This window comes from Polyodon spathula, chromosome 13 (assembly GCF_017654505.1).
Source record: "Polyodon spathula isolate WHYD16114869_AA chromosome 13, ASM1765450v1, whole genome shotgun sequence".
Classification (NCBI taxonomy): Eukaryota; Metazoa; Chordata; class Actinopteri; order Acipenseriformes; family Polyodontidae; genus Polyodon; species Polyodon spathula.
In genome coordinates this window covers 13704435-13723796 of record NC_054546.1, presented here as the reverse complement: position 1 = coordinate 13723796, position 19362 = coordinate 13704435, and the positions used below count along the sequence as shown (strand labels likewise).

The 19362-nt window shown below is 36.6% G+C and overlaps 1 protein-coding gene across 2 annotated transcripts in view; it reads left to right on the top strand.

Annotated features, from left to right (window-relative positions):
* LOC121325229 (protocadherin-15-like) overlaps positions 1-18700 on the top strand; it is a 170628-nt gene extending 151928 nt beyond the window's left edge. The window contains exons 33-37 of one of the 2 annotated variants that reach the window (XM_041267608.1): positions 9581-9602; positions 9920-9958; positions 10077-10150; positions 11386-11521; positions 17808-18700. In XM_041267608.1, the coding sequence (XP_041123542.1) occupies positions 9581-9602; positions 9920-9958; positions 10077-10150; positions 11386-11521; positions 17808-18380 (844 nt within the window). In that variant the 3' untranslated portion in view covers positions 18381-18700. Of the gene's footprint in view, positions 1-1101; positions 1127-3149; positions 4488-9580; positions 9603-9919; positions 9959-10076; positions 10151-11385; positions 11522-17807 lie in introns of those variants that run through there. The other variant, XM_041267607.1, reaches the window with a different exon arrangement.
* The last annotated feature ends 662 nt before the right edge of the window (positions 18701-19362 follow it).

The window sequence follows — 19362 nt, the reverse complement described above, 5'->3', positions numbered from 1 at the left end:
GTAAAACAGGAATTTTAAAATATTAAATACAATTTGAATGTACAAGATTTCAATAAAAATTAACCGAGTCCAGCAAATAAATCTCAGTAGAATATGTGAAGTCAGTTTGAGAATAATTGCAATATACAGTGTGTGCCTGCTAATTAGAAAAAGAGTTTGCACAATAAGATGTCATTAAATGCATTGATGAGCAGTAGAGCTCTGCATTACACTGTCTGCTCCTCAGAGTACTGGACAGATATCGAATGCTAGTGCACATTTAAAATACATCTTAACACTTGGTAGAATAATATAAGAGCATGAAATTACACCATGGAGAACATTTTCACAAAAAGCTGAATAAAATAAAAAGACTAAATGTTGTTAATTTCTGAAACCTTTCACCTAAGGTTACTTTGGCTAGATTGCATTCAAACCTACTTTCATGTTTCACTTAACCTGTTTTGCAAATACTGTTGGGTGTTAAGTTTGCTGTTCTTTGCATACATTTTCTTCACCTTTCTTTATCTGTCTCCTGTCATGTTCATTCATTACCTATTTATGGATTCAGGCAGCAGTAAGTAGACTTTTGTCATACTGTCTTCAGCATTTTTAGTTTCATGAGCTAAGTAAACCAACTAGCTAACCAGCATATTTTAATTCTGCTAGGTGTTGTACATTTGTCTGTTCTGGTTAATAACATTGATCCTAATAATTAGAAGGAAAAAAAAAAGATTGGGGTGTAAGGCAGCTCCTGTGAGTGTTTCAATTATTCTAATCAAAATAAGTGCAAGGAGTATTATAGTGACAACACCTTGCAGGTGAAAGATTCTATAGAAAGCACTTGATACCATAATATTTCAATAGCCCTTTAATAAAGTGTATAAGAGTCAAGTAATATAATTAAAGGGGAAGTCTCAATTAGATTGTTTATATCCTACCTGAATTTAGCTTCATTGGTTAACTATGTACTGTTTTTTTTTTTTTTTTTTCTATCTTGGTATCCCCCTTTATGTTTTTAGTTTTTGTAAACTTGTGTAGAGAAGCCCAAATGAGACTTCCTCTTTAAAACACTGACTACCTTGTAATGCAATACTCCCAATAGTAGCTTGAACAGTACAGTCCTAGGCTGCAAAGGTGTGAACATGTGGTTAATCCTGCTTATAAACAAAACAGAACTTACATTGCTGTATTTCTAGTCTAAAGTTTGATTAAGTTAAACAAAAGATGTGAACGTGTGGTTAATTCTGCTTATAAACAAGACTGATCTTACTTCTTTACATTGCTGTATTTCTAGTATATATATATATATATATATATATATATATATATATATATATATATATATATATATATATATATATATATATATATATATATATATATTTGATATATATATAGTATAAAAATATGTTTATTTAAATTGCATTAAAGTTTGATTAAGTTAAAGAATTACACAACTATTCATTTAAAACAAATAATATACCTACAGTATTGATTATGTTCATGCATGGAGCCAATGATTTTACGTTTAAAAAATTACTGTTTTCTGTTTCACAAAAGTGAAAAATACTAAATGCACAAAAAATAATACTGAACAAGACTAATCATCAACATTTAAATGCTCAATACTAAAGTTTAACTTCAACTGGTAATTCAAACAAGCTGTAATGATTTAGCAGCTGTTTTCTCAATAGTCTCACATCTTTAGACTTAACCCTGAGACAGCACGCTGTACCTGTCGTTTATTTTATGACATGATAATATTCCTCGTGGCTCCCGCATAACTGATCAAAACAAAAATTATTGGGAAAAATAATCGTAGAATGTATAAGTAATATAACACGCCAGACATGTCAAGAAAAAAATAGAAAAGGCACAGCAAAGAGCAGAAGAAAAGTCAAGATATTAATAATGGTTTTCGAGTGTCAATCTATTGTTTTAATTTATTAATAGCAATACATGGCAGAAACAAGACTGCAGTGGGAGAGCCTACTTATTCTTAAAGTGGTTATGTTTAAACAAAATATAGTTTTCAAACATTAAGTGAATACTTTTTTTTTTGGTACAAACTCTACAAGCTTACTTGTGCAATGCCATGGGAACTGCAGACATAACTGCAATAACATATGTGTTAGTGTTAAAATAATTTAATGGTTTTGCTATTGGGCCCGATGCCAAACTTAAATATGTTGATAAAGATGCCGAATTAGCACAGGTTACAGTTTATATTTTTTATAGCTGCTGCTAGAGCAGGGGTGTCCAATCACAGTCCTGGAAGGCCATTTCACTCCAGGTTTAACAGGTCAAATTATATCATTAACTACTTCAAGGTCTGGATGGAGGTTTAATTGGTTCAATTAAACAATTTAGAACGGGTTGGAACAAAGACCAGGAATAGAAGAGCCAACTTTGGCCACCCCTGGACAAAATGCAATATAAAGCACAGGCAATACTGGAAAAAAGGGTTAAATAAGTAAAGTATGATTTTTTTTTTTTTTTTTCAAACATTTAATTCCATTTCAGCATGCTAATTCCATTACATTATCATGGAAAATCATTGGCCCTGCATGCAACCCCTTTACTTGAATACTGAATTCTGCAAGCTAAAATTGAACAGAGCTGTTCCATTACTGTGTAGCACAGCTGTCTGGGAAATTTGTTCAAGGCAATCCATTGAATGTGTAGGGCATAGATAAAATCTAAGCCCAGCACATTACATTTGCAAGGATAGAGTTCACCCCTTCCCTTTTGTCTCTAAGTTTAGTAAATTCCTTTTGCACAAGAAGCTGTTTGGTAGATTTGTAATCCCTGGAACAAAGATCACTCTCACTAAAGGGCCTTTCAAAACATAACAGGAGAAAAATCCAAAATAATGTTGCAAAATGAGGAATCAACAATTTGATAATGCTTAAGAGACCTTAGATTGTATTCCTAATTGTTTAGCAAGTTGTTGATCCAGTTGCAAAAATTCAAATTTTCTGAATAGACCAACAATGTTTTAAGGGAGATCCTTGAAATGAGGATGGAGTGTATTACTTTAGGAAATAGACACATCTTAGAACTTGAATGGAAATCTGTGTCCTTGCATGTTTCCTTACACCTCATTATCTTCTTTTCTTTTAAGACTTTTTCTTCTCTACCATTTTCAACAAAGCAGGGGAAAAAAGTCTGTTTTAGAAGAGGGAGATCGGCAAAGACTTATAAGCACGTGTGCAACACGTGCCATTTCAGCTCACAAGAAATCCAGTGTCAATGGATCATTGTACAACAAACTCCCAAAGTCTGCTAGTAACATTACATTTTTGTCAGATGAAAACCCATTGACTACCAATAACCCTCTGTATGACGAAAGCATTCTCAACAACCGAGAGAGTGGTGGCCTCTCCCGAAAAAGAAAAGCCTTATTTGGCAGACCTTCTTCCCAGAGACTGGGCTTGAAAGATTCCCTTCTAAAGTTTCCTTCTGGAGGTCCTTCCCATGCATGGACATTGCCATCACGCATGCACAGGTCAATGTATGATGCTTTAAGTAGGCAAGTTGTTATGGATCCAGTTCAGTGGGATCTGGAGCTGCTTAGAGCAGAGCTAAGAGAAAATAAAGATCAGTGGAGCCGGGTTTGTAGCCCAAGGTGTAAAAATGTTGAAACAAAGTTAACAGTTAAAGAACAGGCAAGGCAATTTGAGCAACAAGCCTTACAGGAAATTAAGCACCTTCAAGCTTGCAATTTGAAAGGACAGCAGTCCCCTTTGCCATTGAAATGCAACCATACTGAAATGCAGGGAAGCATGCTAGATTTAGCTCCCGATCACTTGCTTTCTGTACCAGATCTCCATTCCTGTCCTACATTATCTCCTGTTCCACAATTGGACTTTCCTGCTCCTTCTATTGTCATTACTCTTTCTGATGGTTCTCCACCCCCAGCTCACAAACCAGCTCCCCCTATATCCCGGAAGTCCAGCTTTGCAAACTCCACTTATCTCGCAGTGGGACCAAATAAGGTGGAAGCTGAGATCATACCAGAACCTCCTAATGTCCCCCCACCTCCCCCTCCACCTCCTTATTTCTATCCACCACTTCCCCATTCTCTGCCTCCTCCACCTCCTCCCCCACCACTCCCACCATCTTTATCAACTTCTACTCGACCTGTCTCTCCATTTCTCTTGCCTCTTTTTCCCTCTGTGTCCTCTCTACGGCCAGTGTCCTTATCTCAGAAGGGACGCACACCCTCTCCCCCTCAGGCAACCCAACCTCCAGCCCCCAGAAAGGAACTGAAAGGGATTCTCAAAAGTATCCAGAACTTAGCAGAAATAGAAAAATCTGTTGCCAATATGTACAGTCAAATAGACCAAAAGGTACTGAAGAATGTCCCCAGGCCAAAAGTAACAACCGAGCCTGAGGCACAAAAGACTGAAACTTCTGAGGATCAAAGCCAGTCAAATGGCAGCTTGAACTGTATAATTAAGGAGCTTGAAAAACGCTTTCCATCTCAGTCAACAGCCTTGTAGTTCTATCCTGTTCTCTTTCTTCTCAGCTTCATTTGTGTCATTTCTTCTTTTACTTTTCATGTTTGCCATTGGTTGTAAATATTGTTTGCATATCTCTAATTTAACTAACACATTACATTAACTGTTTTATATATTAGATATGTCATGTATCATTTTATGTCCTGTTCAAACTGTTTTATATATTAGCTATATCGTGTGTCATTTTATGTCCTTGCTTAAGATATAGCTGTCAGAAAATGCTTCAAAAAGTATGGGCAGAGGACCACATATACTATAACAAAAATATAGATTTGTTTTTGTAAAGATTGATAAATTGTGTTGAAACTAATGCAATAATAGTCAAGTAACGACATATAATTTACTTAATGTCTCAAATGTATCACTATAGCTAGGGTAAAACTGATATTCATATCCCCCAACAATATATACAAATATGTTATAGTAGTGTTGCATGGCATTACAATCTGGTACTATGTCACTGTCATTAACTTCTGAGAGTCATATAAAGTTTTGATAACTGGTGCACGTTTCTGCTTCTTTTCATTGTAATTTTCTGTGCCTTTATGTAGTACTAGTCCATGATGTTCTCACTGTTCAGTTGTCTGTACGGTATTTACAGTTTCTATCTAGTTCTTCACCTGTGTATCACTGATAAGTTCAACACATTCACGTAACTCTATTTACATGAAACAGACTTACAGTATATAACGCATTTGATTGTCTCTGCTAAAAAGATTCATTGTCATCAGTTTTTATAACCATCTGGGGGGAGGATGCATCCAAAACATACAGCTACACTTCATGTCATGTGTCATTTCCCTGTTTGGTGGTGCTCCTCAATCAAGGAACGCACCACTGAATGTTCCATTTTTATGGATGAAAGTGACATTTAAAATTACGCACTATCCCTGGCTTTTCTTTCCTAGTGCTCCTCTCCTAAATATTTATTTCTGCTCTGTCTTAAAATCTTTTTACTTGACAGGAAAAAATAAATAAATAAATAATAAGTCAGTCTTTAGCCCTGCGTGCTGCTGTGCTACCCTTGATTAGTTGACTAATCAGTCATGAAGCTGGTTGGCAGCAACTGTTTCCCAGTAAGCTCAAATGTCATCACACCAAAAGTAACTGTTGTTAATTAATAGTGTATGCTGTGTAGTTATATGTAATGATCGCTGGCTTGCATCAAAGAGTGTACCGATTCCAAAATGTTTTTCCAATATTACAACAGCAAGCGAACATTCAAAGAGGAGATTAAATGTTTAAGAGATACAAATGGCAAAATCGTAAATGAAGAAAAAAAAATAGCAAATATATTAAATGATTACTTTTCACAAGTTTTTACAAAGGAAGATACTGACAACATGCCCCACATGTCATCCAGTTCCTATCCAGTTTTAAATAACTTTAGCATAACTGAGGCAGAAGTGTTAAAGGGACTAGGAGCTCTTAAAATAAACAAATCCCCTGGGCTGGATGAGATCCTCCCAATAGTACTCAAATAAATGAAAGAAGTTATTTACAAACCGCTAACCAAGATCATGCAGCAGTCTCTTGACACAGGGGTGGTACCGACAGACTGGAAAATTGCAAACGCAATACCGATCCACAAAAAGTGAAACAAAACTGAACCAGGTAACTACAGACCAGTAAGCCTGACTTCTATTATATGCAAACTTATGGAAACTATAATAAGATCCAAAATGGAAAATTACCTATATGGTAACAGGGTCCTGGGAGACAGTCAACATGGTTTTAGGAAAGGGAGATCGTGTCTAACTAACTTGCTTGATTTTTTTGAGGATGCAACATCAATAATGGATAATTGTAAAGCATATGACATGGTTTATTTAGATTTCCAGAAAGCTTTTGACAAAGTCCCGCACAAAAGATTAATTCTCAAACTGAACGCAGTTGGGATTCAAGGAAACACATGTACATGGATTAGGGAGTGGTTAACATGTAGGAAACAGAAAGTACTGATTAGAGGAAAAACCTCAGAATGGAGTGTGGTAACCAGCGGTGTACCACAGGGATCAGTATTAGGTCCTCTGCTATTCCTAATCTACATTAATGATTTAGATTCTGGTATAGTAAGCAAACTTGTTAAATTTGCAGACGACACAAAAGTAGGAGGAGTTGCAAACACTGTTGCAGCAGCAAAGGTCATTCAAAATGATCTAGACAAGATTCAGAACTGGGCAGACACATGGCAAATGACATTTAATAGAGAAAAGTGTAAGGTACTGCACGCAGGAAATAAAAATGTACATTATAAATATCATATGGGAGATACTGAAATTGGAGAAGGAATCTATGAAAAAGACCTAGGAGTTTATGTTGACTCAAAAATGTCTTCATCTAGACAATGTGGGGAAGCTATAAAAAAGGCTAACAAGATGCTCGGATACATTGTGAAAAGTGTTGAATTTAAATCAAGGGAAGTAATGTTAAAACTGTACAATGCACTAGTAAGACCTCATCTTGAATATTGTGTTCAGTTCTGGTCACCTCGCTATAAAAAAGATATTGCTGCTCTAGAAAGAGTGCAAAGAGCAGCGACCAGAATTATTCCGGGCTTAAAAGGCATGTCATGTGCAGACAGGCTAAAAGAATTGAATCTGTTCAGTCTTGAACAAAGAAGACTACGTGGCGACCTAATTCAAGCATTCAAAATTCTAAAAGGTATTGACAGTGTCGACCCAAGGGACTTTTTCAGCCTGAAAAAAGAAACAAGGACCAGGAGTCACAAATGGAGTTTAGACAAAGGGGCATTCAGAACAGAAAATAGGAGGCACTTTTTTACACAGAGAATTGTGAGGGTCTGGAATCAACTCTCCAGTAATGTTGTTGAAGCTGACACCCTGGGATCATTCAAGAAGCTGCTTGATGAGATTTTGGGATCAATAAGCTACTAACAACCAAACGAGCAAGATGGGCCGAATGGCCTCCTCTCGTTTGTAAACTTTCTTATGTTCTTACAGCTTCATTGTCTTTTTTATTAAGCAACACACATTTGTTTCGATATTGACTTTCCTTCCCTTGATTCATGTGTACATATTTCTGACAAAAAAACAGACATCCTCAAGGCCCTGTATACAGTATTTTTATGAATAAACTAGTCTAGTGTGTTTTTAATTATGTGCACATATATATTGGATTTTGACGAATGCACCGTAGGGTATATCTAGTAGTAATATATAATCTGCATTATTACAGGACTTGTAAGACCATGAAATTAAAAAAAAGTCAGCTAGCAATAGTCTTTTGGACAACAGATTATAACAAAATGTAATGAAGCATAGTCAAAGCTTGTTGCATAAGGTAGGTGTGGCAAAATACAAACAAACTGTAAAGCATGGTGTGACAGGCTGGAGAGTGGATAGAGGCCCAGAGACAGACTGCAGTTCAAAAAAAAAAATACTTTTGTTATAAATAAGCACAAAATAAAAGGCACAAGGGCAAAAACAAAGATATTTAAACACCAATAGCAAAACACAAATCAAAACTTACAAAAATAAAGCTTTCCAGGCTGGGCGATGCCTTCACTGGATTAGAAAATTCACAAAACCAAAAACAGCCAACGCCAACGCCAACGCCAACGCCAACGCCAACGCCAGCTTGCTTCCTCGGCTCCCTCCTCTCCTAATGGGAAGCTGAGGCCTCCTTTTATGTCAGGTGGTTGAGTGCTGATTGATCGTTAATTACTCCAATCAACCCCAGCCACCTGAACACAATAAACCCAGGCAGGTATGGGAAAATTTAACCCCATCCCTGGCAATCTATATAGGGCAGAGCTCTGATCTGCCACACATGGTAAAGAATAAAATAAACAATATGGTAAAGCACAGATTATGAATAGTATGAGAAAAGCATGGCCATGCAGATTTAGCACATTCAACTTCTCTAAGGTTAATACAGATTTATAACTGTTGCAGTTGAAATGTTAGTGAAGTACAGTTGAGGTATGCATCACTTGCTATCTGTGAAATAGAACTTACATAATGGCAGCCCAGCAGGACCTATTTGTCTTTCAGTTTCATGCTTCCTGTCTGTAAGTGTGGTGCTTAGAACTTTATAGTTTTGCCTTACAAACCTATTAAGTATGTAAGAAAAAAGAAATTCAAAAGGTCTTATGAAAGTCACAAATTATTTTTTAGTGATCAATCTTTATTTGAATTACTCATTACTTTCACATCAAAGGACAGTTGCAGTAATTTGTGTGTGTTGGATTGGAATTCAAAGACATTACGCATGGTGATATTAAAAATAAAAAATTGCTTGCTTGTCTTTGTCTTTCATTTTTCCCTCCAATGTAATTTAATGCTTTCCCTAGTTTGCTTTCTTTGAACTTGCTTGGTCTCATCATAATGTTAGTCTTCTCTTTTTCCTTGCAACATTGTTATGTACAATGAGCATCAGTCATGAAATGAAAATTAACTGTGTTTACATACATTGGGTACTTTAGAAACTAGAGTTTGTTAAACTATGTTCTGTATTTCTCACCAGCCTTTATTAAATGTGTTGAAATGCCCCTTCCTTTGAATTCAATAACCCAATCTAAACAACATCTAATATAAATGCAACAAAGTTATTTAAGAGTAAGGGGAAATTGTGTAGCAGGTGACATGAATTGTGATTATAAATAACAGCACAGTGGAAAATAGGACCCTGTATTAATTACCATTTAACATTCACACTTATAAAACTTATGAGGTTTGTTTTTTTAATATGGTATTCACTTTATGCATACAATGAACATGAATACACAATGGCTTTGTGACCTACCTTTCATGTAGAAGTGGACAAGAACAGAAAATATGTTACCCCCTGATGTGCTTAAGTGCATAGGTTACAATTACAATGTGAAATATTGATCACTGACACCAAAAGATCAAATTTTCAATGAGGTCCCTGAGGAAGAGGCCAAACAATACTTGCTCATTAGACCTGCATGTGATCGGAAACTCACAATTACAAGGTAATTTATGGTCAGCGAAAAACTGTTTGCTGTATCACTGAATGAAGTCTGCTTTTTATTAGGTTTGCTGATCTATTGATTTATTTATTTTGTGTTTTGTTTTGTTTTTCTAAAGGCAAAGATATGGGCAACAAGAGGTAAGTTCTTGCTATTGTTTTCTTTGCAAGCATTAGAATAATTGAGTGTAGTGCTTGAGTCAGATCTAGATCAATACATTCAAATATTGACAGAATTATCACAGGCCCAGCTTCCTGGTCAGTTGTAAACCTTTTTCTTTGATTGATGGGAGGGGAGTTAGAGGGTTGATTACCACTGTCTACGCCTGCAATGTTTCACTTACGGCTGGCAAAGCTCCAGTAACCACTTTACATCTACTGTAATATCAGCCTGATAAATCTTTCAATATATTCTTTCTGTTTTCACTTTCTCCTGTCTTTCACCTAATCTGTGGCAGCAACAGCAATTGCTAAGACCATCTCTTCTAAGACCAGAGGTACAGAATTATTACTTTTGCAAAACCATACAGATATCTTTTACTCGTTTTTCTTTTGCTACTGTTTCTCTAAACAACAACCACAGGCCTTAGACTGATGACTTTGCTTTTATGACAGGAACTCTCCATGGAATCTGGTATTGACCCTGGACAGGAATACTATGGACAAGATTATTATAATTATGATCATGGGTAAGTTTGTACTCTTTGAAACAGGATTTTCATTGCTGTGATCAGTTATTTCAGTCTAGATATTAGCATTCATTAGCATTGGCTAATTTTATTCATAAGCTATTTGGAGCTAATTATGAAACAAAATTTTAATGTAATCTCGCTGTAATTGATATCCATATTGAAAGGTTTGAATGTTGCAACCCTACATCTGCTAGAAGTTTCTTAAATTCCATAAATGTATAATGTTATACAGTCTAAGCAAGATTAATTAATGTTCTTTTTACATCACAGTATGTTTGACCATTCCCCATATGGTCCACAATACAAATGTAACATGGTCGCATATATGAACAGCTGAGCTCAGCTTTTAAGATTTCCTTCCAGCACTAAGGTGAGATTGATATGTTACACTAATAAAGCTTGTAATCAGAGCTGCCAGACACAGCCCTTATCAATAGCATTATAATTTCAGGTGACATTGACACCTTCATGCAGATTCACTCACTCAGATATTGCTAAGTCTTGAAAAATGCAACACTGTTCATACCAGCACCAAACACTAGGTATTCCTCTTGTGTGACAAATTCATTGGAGTTTCCACCATTCCCCCATATATTTAAGTGGAGCACTTTACAATATTAAGCATTCATATTATTTAGCATTTAGGGTGATTTATTGTGGTTATTTACTGTTTCCTGATAATTCAATATTCTAATCTTCAAAGAGAGCCATTTGACTAAAAAACAAGGAAACTATGTAAAACTCATAATTATTTTTATATCAGGATTTATTTTTGTAATGCTTTAATTGAAATCAAAGATGTAATAACATGATACACATTTGGAAAATTGTAAATCACATCATGCTGCTTCAATTTATGAACCGAAATAGCTTTCTTCATATGTTAGTTATTTTTGCCTTTGTTATAAATCCATTTGACACGGGCTTATTTTGTCCCTCGGTGTCCAAAGTTTATAAATTGGCACTCGTAGAACCACCAGCTCAGATTGTAATGAATAGTATGGTTATCCAGCATAATGAATTCCTCAGGAAGGAGAATTGCCTTTAGAAGAATAAAAGGAGACTCATTGCTGACTGATTCACCACTGGCACAAGGGCTCCTAAACCTATTAATGGCCGAATGATCCAATTTAAGCTCAATAATGCAGACGTAAAGATTGCCTTAAGTGGACCTTTATAGTAGAGAACATCCCATGTCCTCTCCACAAAAGCCTGTCTCTCTTCTGTTGCAGGTATGAATTGCCACAGTATGGAAGTCGAAGGAAGTTAATATCACCAGCAGGAATGTATGACGAGTCTGGAGAGGTGATTATGGAGGATGATGGGAGCTACTACTATAGTCCTCATGGGTCATCTGCTGAGGGAGAGGTACCTGTGAAATATAAGCTTTCCATACTGATTGTACAGATTGCACATTCTGGACAGAACTGTAGTGCCCCTTTCAGGCTATCAAGGACAGTTTTCTGTACAGGATGTGCATCATAGCCATGGTTTAGTACTTTCTATAAAAAGCCACTTTAAACATAAAACATAGGAAAAAATGTGTTCTGATTTAGTTTAGATGGGAGGTGGATGGGACTTGCCAATCACAGATTCAAGGTTGATGGTTTGATTTTTAACTCTGTTCTTGAAAACAGAGTTTAAAATGTTGTTTCATAAAAGCTTGTTTATGAAAGATTTGATTCTCAACTGCAATAAATGCAATAAAGAGTAAGTAGCTTCAAATGTTATTATAATTGTTTTCTTTTTTTTTTTTTTTTTTTTTTTTTTTTTTTTACATGTCTCTTGTGTAGAATACAAACTTCCAATTTGTATTTGGAATGGAGAACATGAAATGCAATATCTATGTTTTGTTTTTGTTTTTCAATCACTTTTGATTCTGTAGTGATCCATCAGGGAAAATATTCCTAAAAGCGATGTTTCTAGGTTTTAGCACTAACAATTCTGATTTTCAGCACATACTTGCAAGTGTCTACGTAGATTTTTCTTTTTGTTTTGTCTTTTCATATTGATACTTTGATAAGATTTTGACTCATGCCATTGGAAAGCAGTTGATTAAATTCAACATTTAAAAACAACTTGTTTTTTATTGAATATGGAGCCATGTAGATTAACTGTTTTTATCCTGCAGGTGTAGATGGACGTTTGGAACTTTTGGAATTTTTATTTTTATTTTTTTTGGTGCAGTTGAGTCTCCCATGTAGTTTCACTTGAAAGATACAGTTTTACTATGAATAGCCTAGATATACAACACAAGGCAGCCAGAATGAAAATACATAGTTAAAATATACAAATACAGTACAAACAATGCATCCTCCGCCACTGCTTTAAATCCAGAATTTGAGCCATCAGTATCATGAAAAAGTAGTGATCTCGATGAAACCACTGCTGTCTTTTTTTGGTATAACCTGATTGACCTTTTCCCAGTTGGTAGGATCTTGCATGACATTGGTTTTTTGTTTTTGTTTTTGTTTCTCTGACCCGTATATTTATTTTTTACTTTCTTGCATATCGATCTCTGATTTCTGAATTTGGTTTTGATACTTATGACTGATAACAAACGGGTTTGGTGTTAAAAAAAAAAATAGATGTTACCATGGTGCAGGAGTCTAACCTTAAACAACAAGACATTCCTAGATTTGCTTTTACATGGCCGCTTCCTCTTCTGCAGATAATAAAATCGAGGGATCGCTGATTTTATTGTGCTGTAGTTTTCAGATCTCTATTCTCGGTACCGGTTAAGCAAAATTAAAGGTTTCCCCTGAATTTTGTCTTACTTTCTGGAACCAATTGGGACCTTTGCTGCTGCAGATGGTGCACGTTCTTTTCGCAGAGATGTTAATACTGCTATTATATCTGTGTTGCTGTAGAAAGAATAGGACCCCTCTCTTTGTGCTAGTTATCACCCTCTGTAATTGATAGACGCAGATGTTAAATTGTACACCAAGGTGCTCTCTTGTTGACTTGAAACATACATGACTAAATTAATCCATCATGACCAAAGGGGATTTATTAAGACTTTATTGGAGACAGATAATGTTCGCTGCCTCCTTCATGTTATACATACCATTATGGACATCGAAGCCCTGTGTTCAGTCCTTTCATTAGACGCTGAAAAATCTTTCCCTTGAGCCGCTCATACAAGCAGTTCGCCAATCTACTGCTGTTACTCCTATCATTATCAAGAATACCCTGCATCACATATCGGTTTATGCTGATGATGTATTATTATTTATTAAAAATATCTCCTAAATGCTCCTTCACATATTTAATGATTCCAGTGCTCTCTCAGGATATCAAATCAATTGGTCAAAGTCTGCCCTGTTGACGCTGAATACTGCAATGACTGATATAGTTTTGTCTGCAAACATACAGGTAGTTAAGCATTTTAAATATCTTGGTGTTGAAATTCACCCGTCTTTACACTCGACTGTACTCACTAACTTTAGTATGATTTTCAGACAGGTCGAGGCAGATTTAAACAGGTGGATGCAACTGCCTAACTCGATCCTATCAAATTTCTAATTTTGGTGATTTGGGTTGCGACCGATCATAGTGTGGTTTTATGCTGGAGCTCCTATTTCATAGAGACAACTAGAAGAAAATGTAGTATCTCCACACAGACTTCAAGATTTGGTTTATTCTGGTATTTCCCTTAAACAATGCAAATTACATTTTGGTCCTATAATCTCTTATTTGATCACAGTATGGCAATTTGGTAGAAAAACACACTAAACTTCGAACTAAATGGTATTATCAGTCGTCTGTTTTTCACAACACTGCACTCTTGTCAGGCGGCCGCCCTTTTGTTTTCCCTCAGTGGAGTGGAGTGAGGTGTTCACACTTTGGCAGATGTTACTAAAAACAACTACCTTCGCACATTCCAAAGACCTGCAATTGCAATATAATTTACCAGGTATTTCTTTCTTTTTTATTTATGTCTTCACTCCACAATGCGTGCCTGTGGTGTTCCCTGGGGGACAGAGTTACCATCTCTTGTTTTACATGATATGCTGAACACGGGGTTAAAACAAAGGGTTTGGTCTCCACACTTTATACTCACCTATTAAGAGCCTCTTATAAACCATGCTATTTAGAATAGGGACATAACCTCTGCAAATGTAGACAATTGCTGGGATACTGTCTGGGATAATCTATGCTTCCAAAAACCCTAATCACCAGCTGATCCATTTTATTCACAGAATATATCTAAACCCTCAGAGAGTATTCCAAATGAAACTCACTGATACCCTATTGTGTGCGCTTTGTCCTAAGGGTGCAATGGGCACTTTTTTCATATGATTTGGGAATGTCCCGATGTGGCTAGGATAGAGTTCATTCAACCTTATCCACTATACTCAGAAAATCTATTCCTTGTGCCCCTGTAGTCCTTTTGCTGAATGATGATTCATCACTGGATCTTTCTGTATGGCAAAAACAGATTTTGCTCGCTGGCCTTACTGGATTCCCTGCCCTGGCATCAATGGACTCTTGCATTCCTTGACATTATTTATATGGAGCGTTCTATCTCTCGGGTTCAAGGAGCCAAGGAGGGGACTGTACATGCCTGGGAAGCAGCCGCAGATACTATTAAATTGCTGATAAACTAGTCCTCAGGTCTCAATGTCTGATGTGGATTCTCAGGGTCCTGTGTAAGAGAGAGCGGGTGTGTGTGTAAGAGAGAGCGGGTGTGTGGTCACCCCCACCCCCACCCCCCAAAATGGGGGGTTGGATATGGGGGGAAAATGGAAATGTTTTGTTTTATTGTATTTCCCATTTCCAAAAAAAAAAAAAAAAAAAAAAAAAACAATTAATACTTAACTACTTATATGAACAGATTTCAACAGCTGCTGGAGTTGTAGTCTTAACTTGAATACATTTATAGCACCTTCCTAATAGCACTGATTCAGGTTCAGTGGATTTTGCATATAACAGTGCTAACCTTTATTCATTTCATTATCATAGTTCCATGGACCACCAAAGAGATCTCCAAGAGAGGGATTAGGGGATCAGGCAGTAAGAACCTGAAGAAGTACAGCCTGCAGATGGTAGTGGCGTTAGAGGTGGACAGGCTGTAAAGAGGCTTAAATCAGTACTGAAAATTAGTATATTAGCAGCAGCCAGTAAATTAGCAGCCATTAGAGTAGCAGATCAACCTGCTGGTGCCATAACATCCCATTATTCTCCATGGAAGAAAGCTAAAATATTCCCAATGATACTTCAGAATGTAAAAGGTGGATGCAAGGATTATGCAAAATTTGTGTCTGCTCACCGCATGAATAGTCAAGACAGCATAACAAGTGGATCATCTGGAGGCATGGTTATCAATGGTAGTTACTTTCAGAAATCAGCTGAAGATAAACCTTCGGCAAAATCAAGACTAAGTAAAATGCTAAAACGCATCACCATTTCCATGTAATTGCAATTGCAATGTAAATCTTAAGGCTCTTTTAGTCAAAGTTCTATAGCTGGAAGTGAGAAAGAAGAATCAGGATCTCAGACAGTTAGCGATTCTGAAAAAGATGAGGGAAAGTCAGGCATTTCCATCAGTGTCACAGCTGAAAGTGAACAGGAGGGCAGTGCTTCTGAGGCAGAAAGTGAAGGAGGTCAAAAGTCTGGGGATGAGTCTTTATTCAGAGGTAGTGCGGCACCATCCCAGGTGGAAATTAAAGATTATCTTAAAGTTACACTGGACTAATATGAAACCAATGAAAGTACTGTATATTCTGGTGAAGAACAGGAAGATCTAGAAGGTGCAGAGGGTGAAAGCAAGTCTGAGTCGGATACTGGGCAGGAAGGATCTGATGCAGAGGAGGATAGCATGAAAGGGGATAAAGATGACGATGAAGAAGGAAAAACTGAAGGATCCTGGGACATTGAAGAATCGGGATCCAAGATGTCTTCAGTGTGTAGTACAGGGAGATCTTGAAGTTACTCAAGAAAGTGTTACTGGTGCATCAGGAACTGAGGTGAGTGGAGGTTCAGGACATAGTAGGGTTAGCAGAGTGCCTCTGCAGGAACAGACATAAGTGGAGCAGAAGCAAGTGAGCCTCAAGAAGGTAGGTCAACTGGTGATAGCATGAGTAGTAGAGGGACTACAGATAGAAACTGACAAAAAAACCTATTCTGATAGTGAAGGTAGCTCTAGAACTTCAAGAATTTCAGGAAGCAGCTACTGATCAAGAAGGTCCACAGTTACTGGAGGATCAGAGGATATTATTGAATAAACTGAGGAAGAGGAATCTGGTTCAGAGGATGAGGAATGAGATGAAGAGGATTCTGAAAGCAAACAGTCAACAGATGACATAAGTGAGGGAACAATGTCAAAGAAATCCACCATGAGTCAGAGAACTACCTCCACTGAAAGAAGCAAAAATATAAGCACATTTAGCCAAATGACAGATAGAACAGGCATAGAGAGCAGTATGATGCAGAGCACAGATGAGGGCGAAGCTCAGTCAGGTGTTGTTGGTAGTGATGAAGATGGAACGCTGTCTCAAAAAACTACCAGAAGTAGTTACGTTAGTAGGAGCAGGTCGAAAACCTCGAGAAACAGTGTTACATCTGATGTTAGTGGCAAAAGCAGTACAGGAAAATCATAAGTTAGTGCTACAGATTCCAGTGCAACAGAGTCAACACAGGACTCAGGTTCCAAGAGTAGAACATTTTCTGAAAATAGTAGTAAGTCAGCCATTAGAACAGCTTCAGAACATAGTGAGCAGCAGTCTGAGAGCAGAACAACCAAGGACACAGAGGAGGATGAGGATGAACTAGATTCAGAGACTGGTGGTGATTCCACATTACTTTAAGACAAACTTACAGGTGCTGTTGCGTAAACTGTGTGCTTTTAGTTTCATACATTACCTGAGTGGATTGTTTTTCTGGGTGCGGTTTGTGTTTACATCTGTTCTACTATTCAATTTTCTTTCTCCAGCTATGACTTTTTGGATGTGGACAACTGGACTGTCTTGTCTTTATCCAGACCTGTCTTTCTCTTCATGCTAGACATGTCGCACATTATGCTGTCGCAAGTTACAATCTATTAGGCCTGTTCTTGCAACAGAATTTACTATAGACTTTAGTTTTTCTATGGTTTAGGTTCACAGCTTTCTTGGAGAATAATCTCAAGTAATCCATAGTTTGATACACAGTTGCTAGTATGAATGTACTCTGATACCCTAAACCCTAAAGCTTTTGCATGTGACTTTCATGATGAGAATGTAGGTTGGTTAGAATCAATGCATTAATTAAGCAATATATCCATGATCCAAGGGCTTTGCCATCTGGTAACTGGAGCTCTAGCTGGTCCTGAATGGTCATGTATCTCTATATTGCTATTATAAACTATTTAAAATATTTCAGTAACCCTTTCAATGTTTTGTATTTTGCTTGTTTATTTATTTTTTAAATCCAGACTTTCTATTTCAATGGTCCACTGCCATTTTACCATGAGGTAGTACCTGCTAATAATTGACTTCTGATTAGAAGTTGAAAGGTTTCTATTAAGGTATATTATCATCTACCTGGATGACAAACATATTGTTCTCACCCATTCTGTAGTGAACATTCTAGGGGTGGCAGTAATCATTTTTACCATAGGCTAAAATAAACAGACATTTTTTTCTTACATTTTCATCTTTATTTATGTCTACAGTGGGGCAAAAAGAAAAGAATCAAGCTGGTTGTCGACCGGGAATATGAAACCAGCTCAACTGGCGATGACAGTGCACCTGAATCACAGAGGAACCGTCTGTCCAATATTAATAGTCATAGCAACATTAATGGAAATATATATCTTGCTCAGAACGGTTCAATCATTAGGACAAGACGAGCTGGCCATTCAAACAACCTAAAAGTAAACTCTCCTGCAAGGCTAGGAAAGCAGTTTAAGAAACTTGACAAACTTGCAGTGACTCATGAAGAAAAAGTTCCACTCAAGAGTCCATTGCCAGTTTCCTCAAGTGCTGATGACAATCTAAATACTAGACCGTCTAGTGGTTCATTAGCGTCAAGCACCACAGGACCAGACAGTATCACATCAAAACTGAATACAGCTAAAGCAAGGAATGACAATGGAATAAGGAGCACTGATGAACAGGAGTCAACGGTTGACAATGAGGATGTCAAAGAGCCTTTGGAATCACACAGTGATCAGACTCAGTCTGATGAAGAGGAGCTCTGGATGGGGCCATGGAATAATCTGCACATACCAATGACAAAACTGTGATTTTGTATTATCTTTTTTTTTTCCTTTGTAAGAAAAATGGTTTTATTGTCTTCATCCAAAAGTCAGAAATATGTACTGTGCACATAGGTTGTATTATGGGACACGATTCACTGTATAAGAAAAACAATGGAATTGTATTTACATGTATACCGTGATATTGATTCCTGCAGTTACTGTCTTAATAATATTGCAGAACAGGAGAGAACTGACGATAGTAATATTTTTGCCAATGCTTGATGACATATGGTGTATAAGTTACTCCTACTACCCATACATTATTATAGAATGTTATTATATTTAATTTTAATATATATATAATAGACAAAACAATGCACAGGTTATATAAACTTTTTTGTTGTTTTTTCACATTAATTACCCAGCAGAGTTTAACATTACATTATAAACATAATCAAAGCAAATCAGTATTTTTATCTTTTTTTTTTAACATGTTTGTCTTTTTTTTTTTTTTTTTTTGCTAATCTGAAAAGTATAAGTCTTACCGATGCTAATAAATGTATTTTTCACAAATATTTTAGTAATTTGAAAATAAGTGTTCAAAATATCGTATGACTCATACTGTATATGCTTATCAACATTTCCTGCCATTCCATGTCTGCATTCTTGGAAAATGTAAATGAGTCTCACTTTCTGGCATGTAACTGTTAAAGAGAAAGGTGAGAGTGCCCCACGGTTAATAAAATACTGCGATACACACATTACATGATATACACTGTGGTTCAAAAAACCCTGACAAGCTGATAATATTTAATCAAAAACGCATACTTCTAAAATTACTCTCCATTGTTTGTCTATAACAATGCTGTAATTGCACACGTAGTTACATAGTAATTACATAGTAAATGCACATCCACATGAGTAAATACAGCATAATAACAAGATGCTAGCAAATGCCAACATTTTTTATTTAGTAATGAAGCATGCTGTGTCATTGTAACTACAACACAGTATGTGTTACTACAGT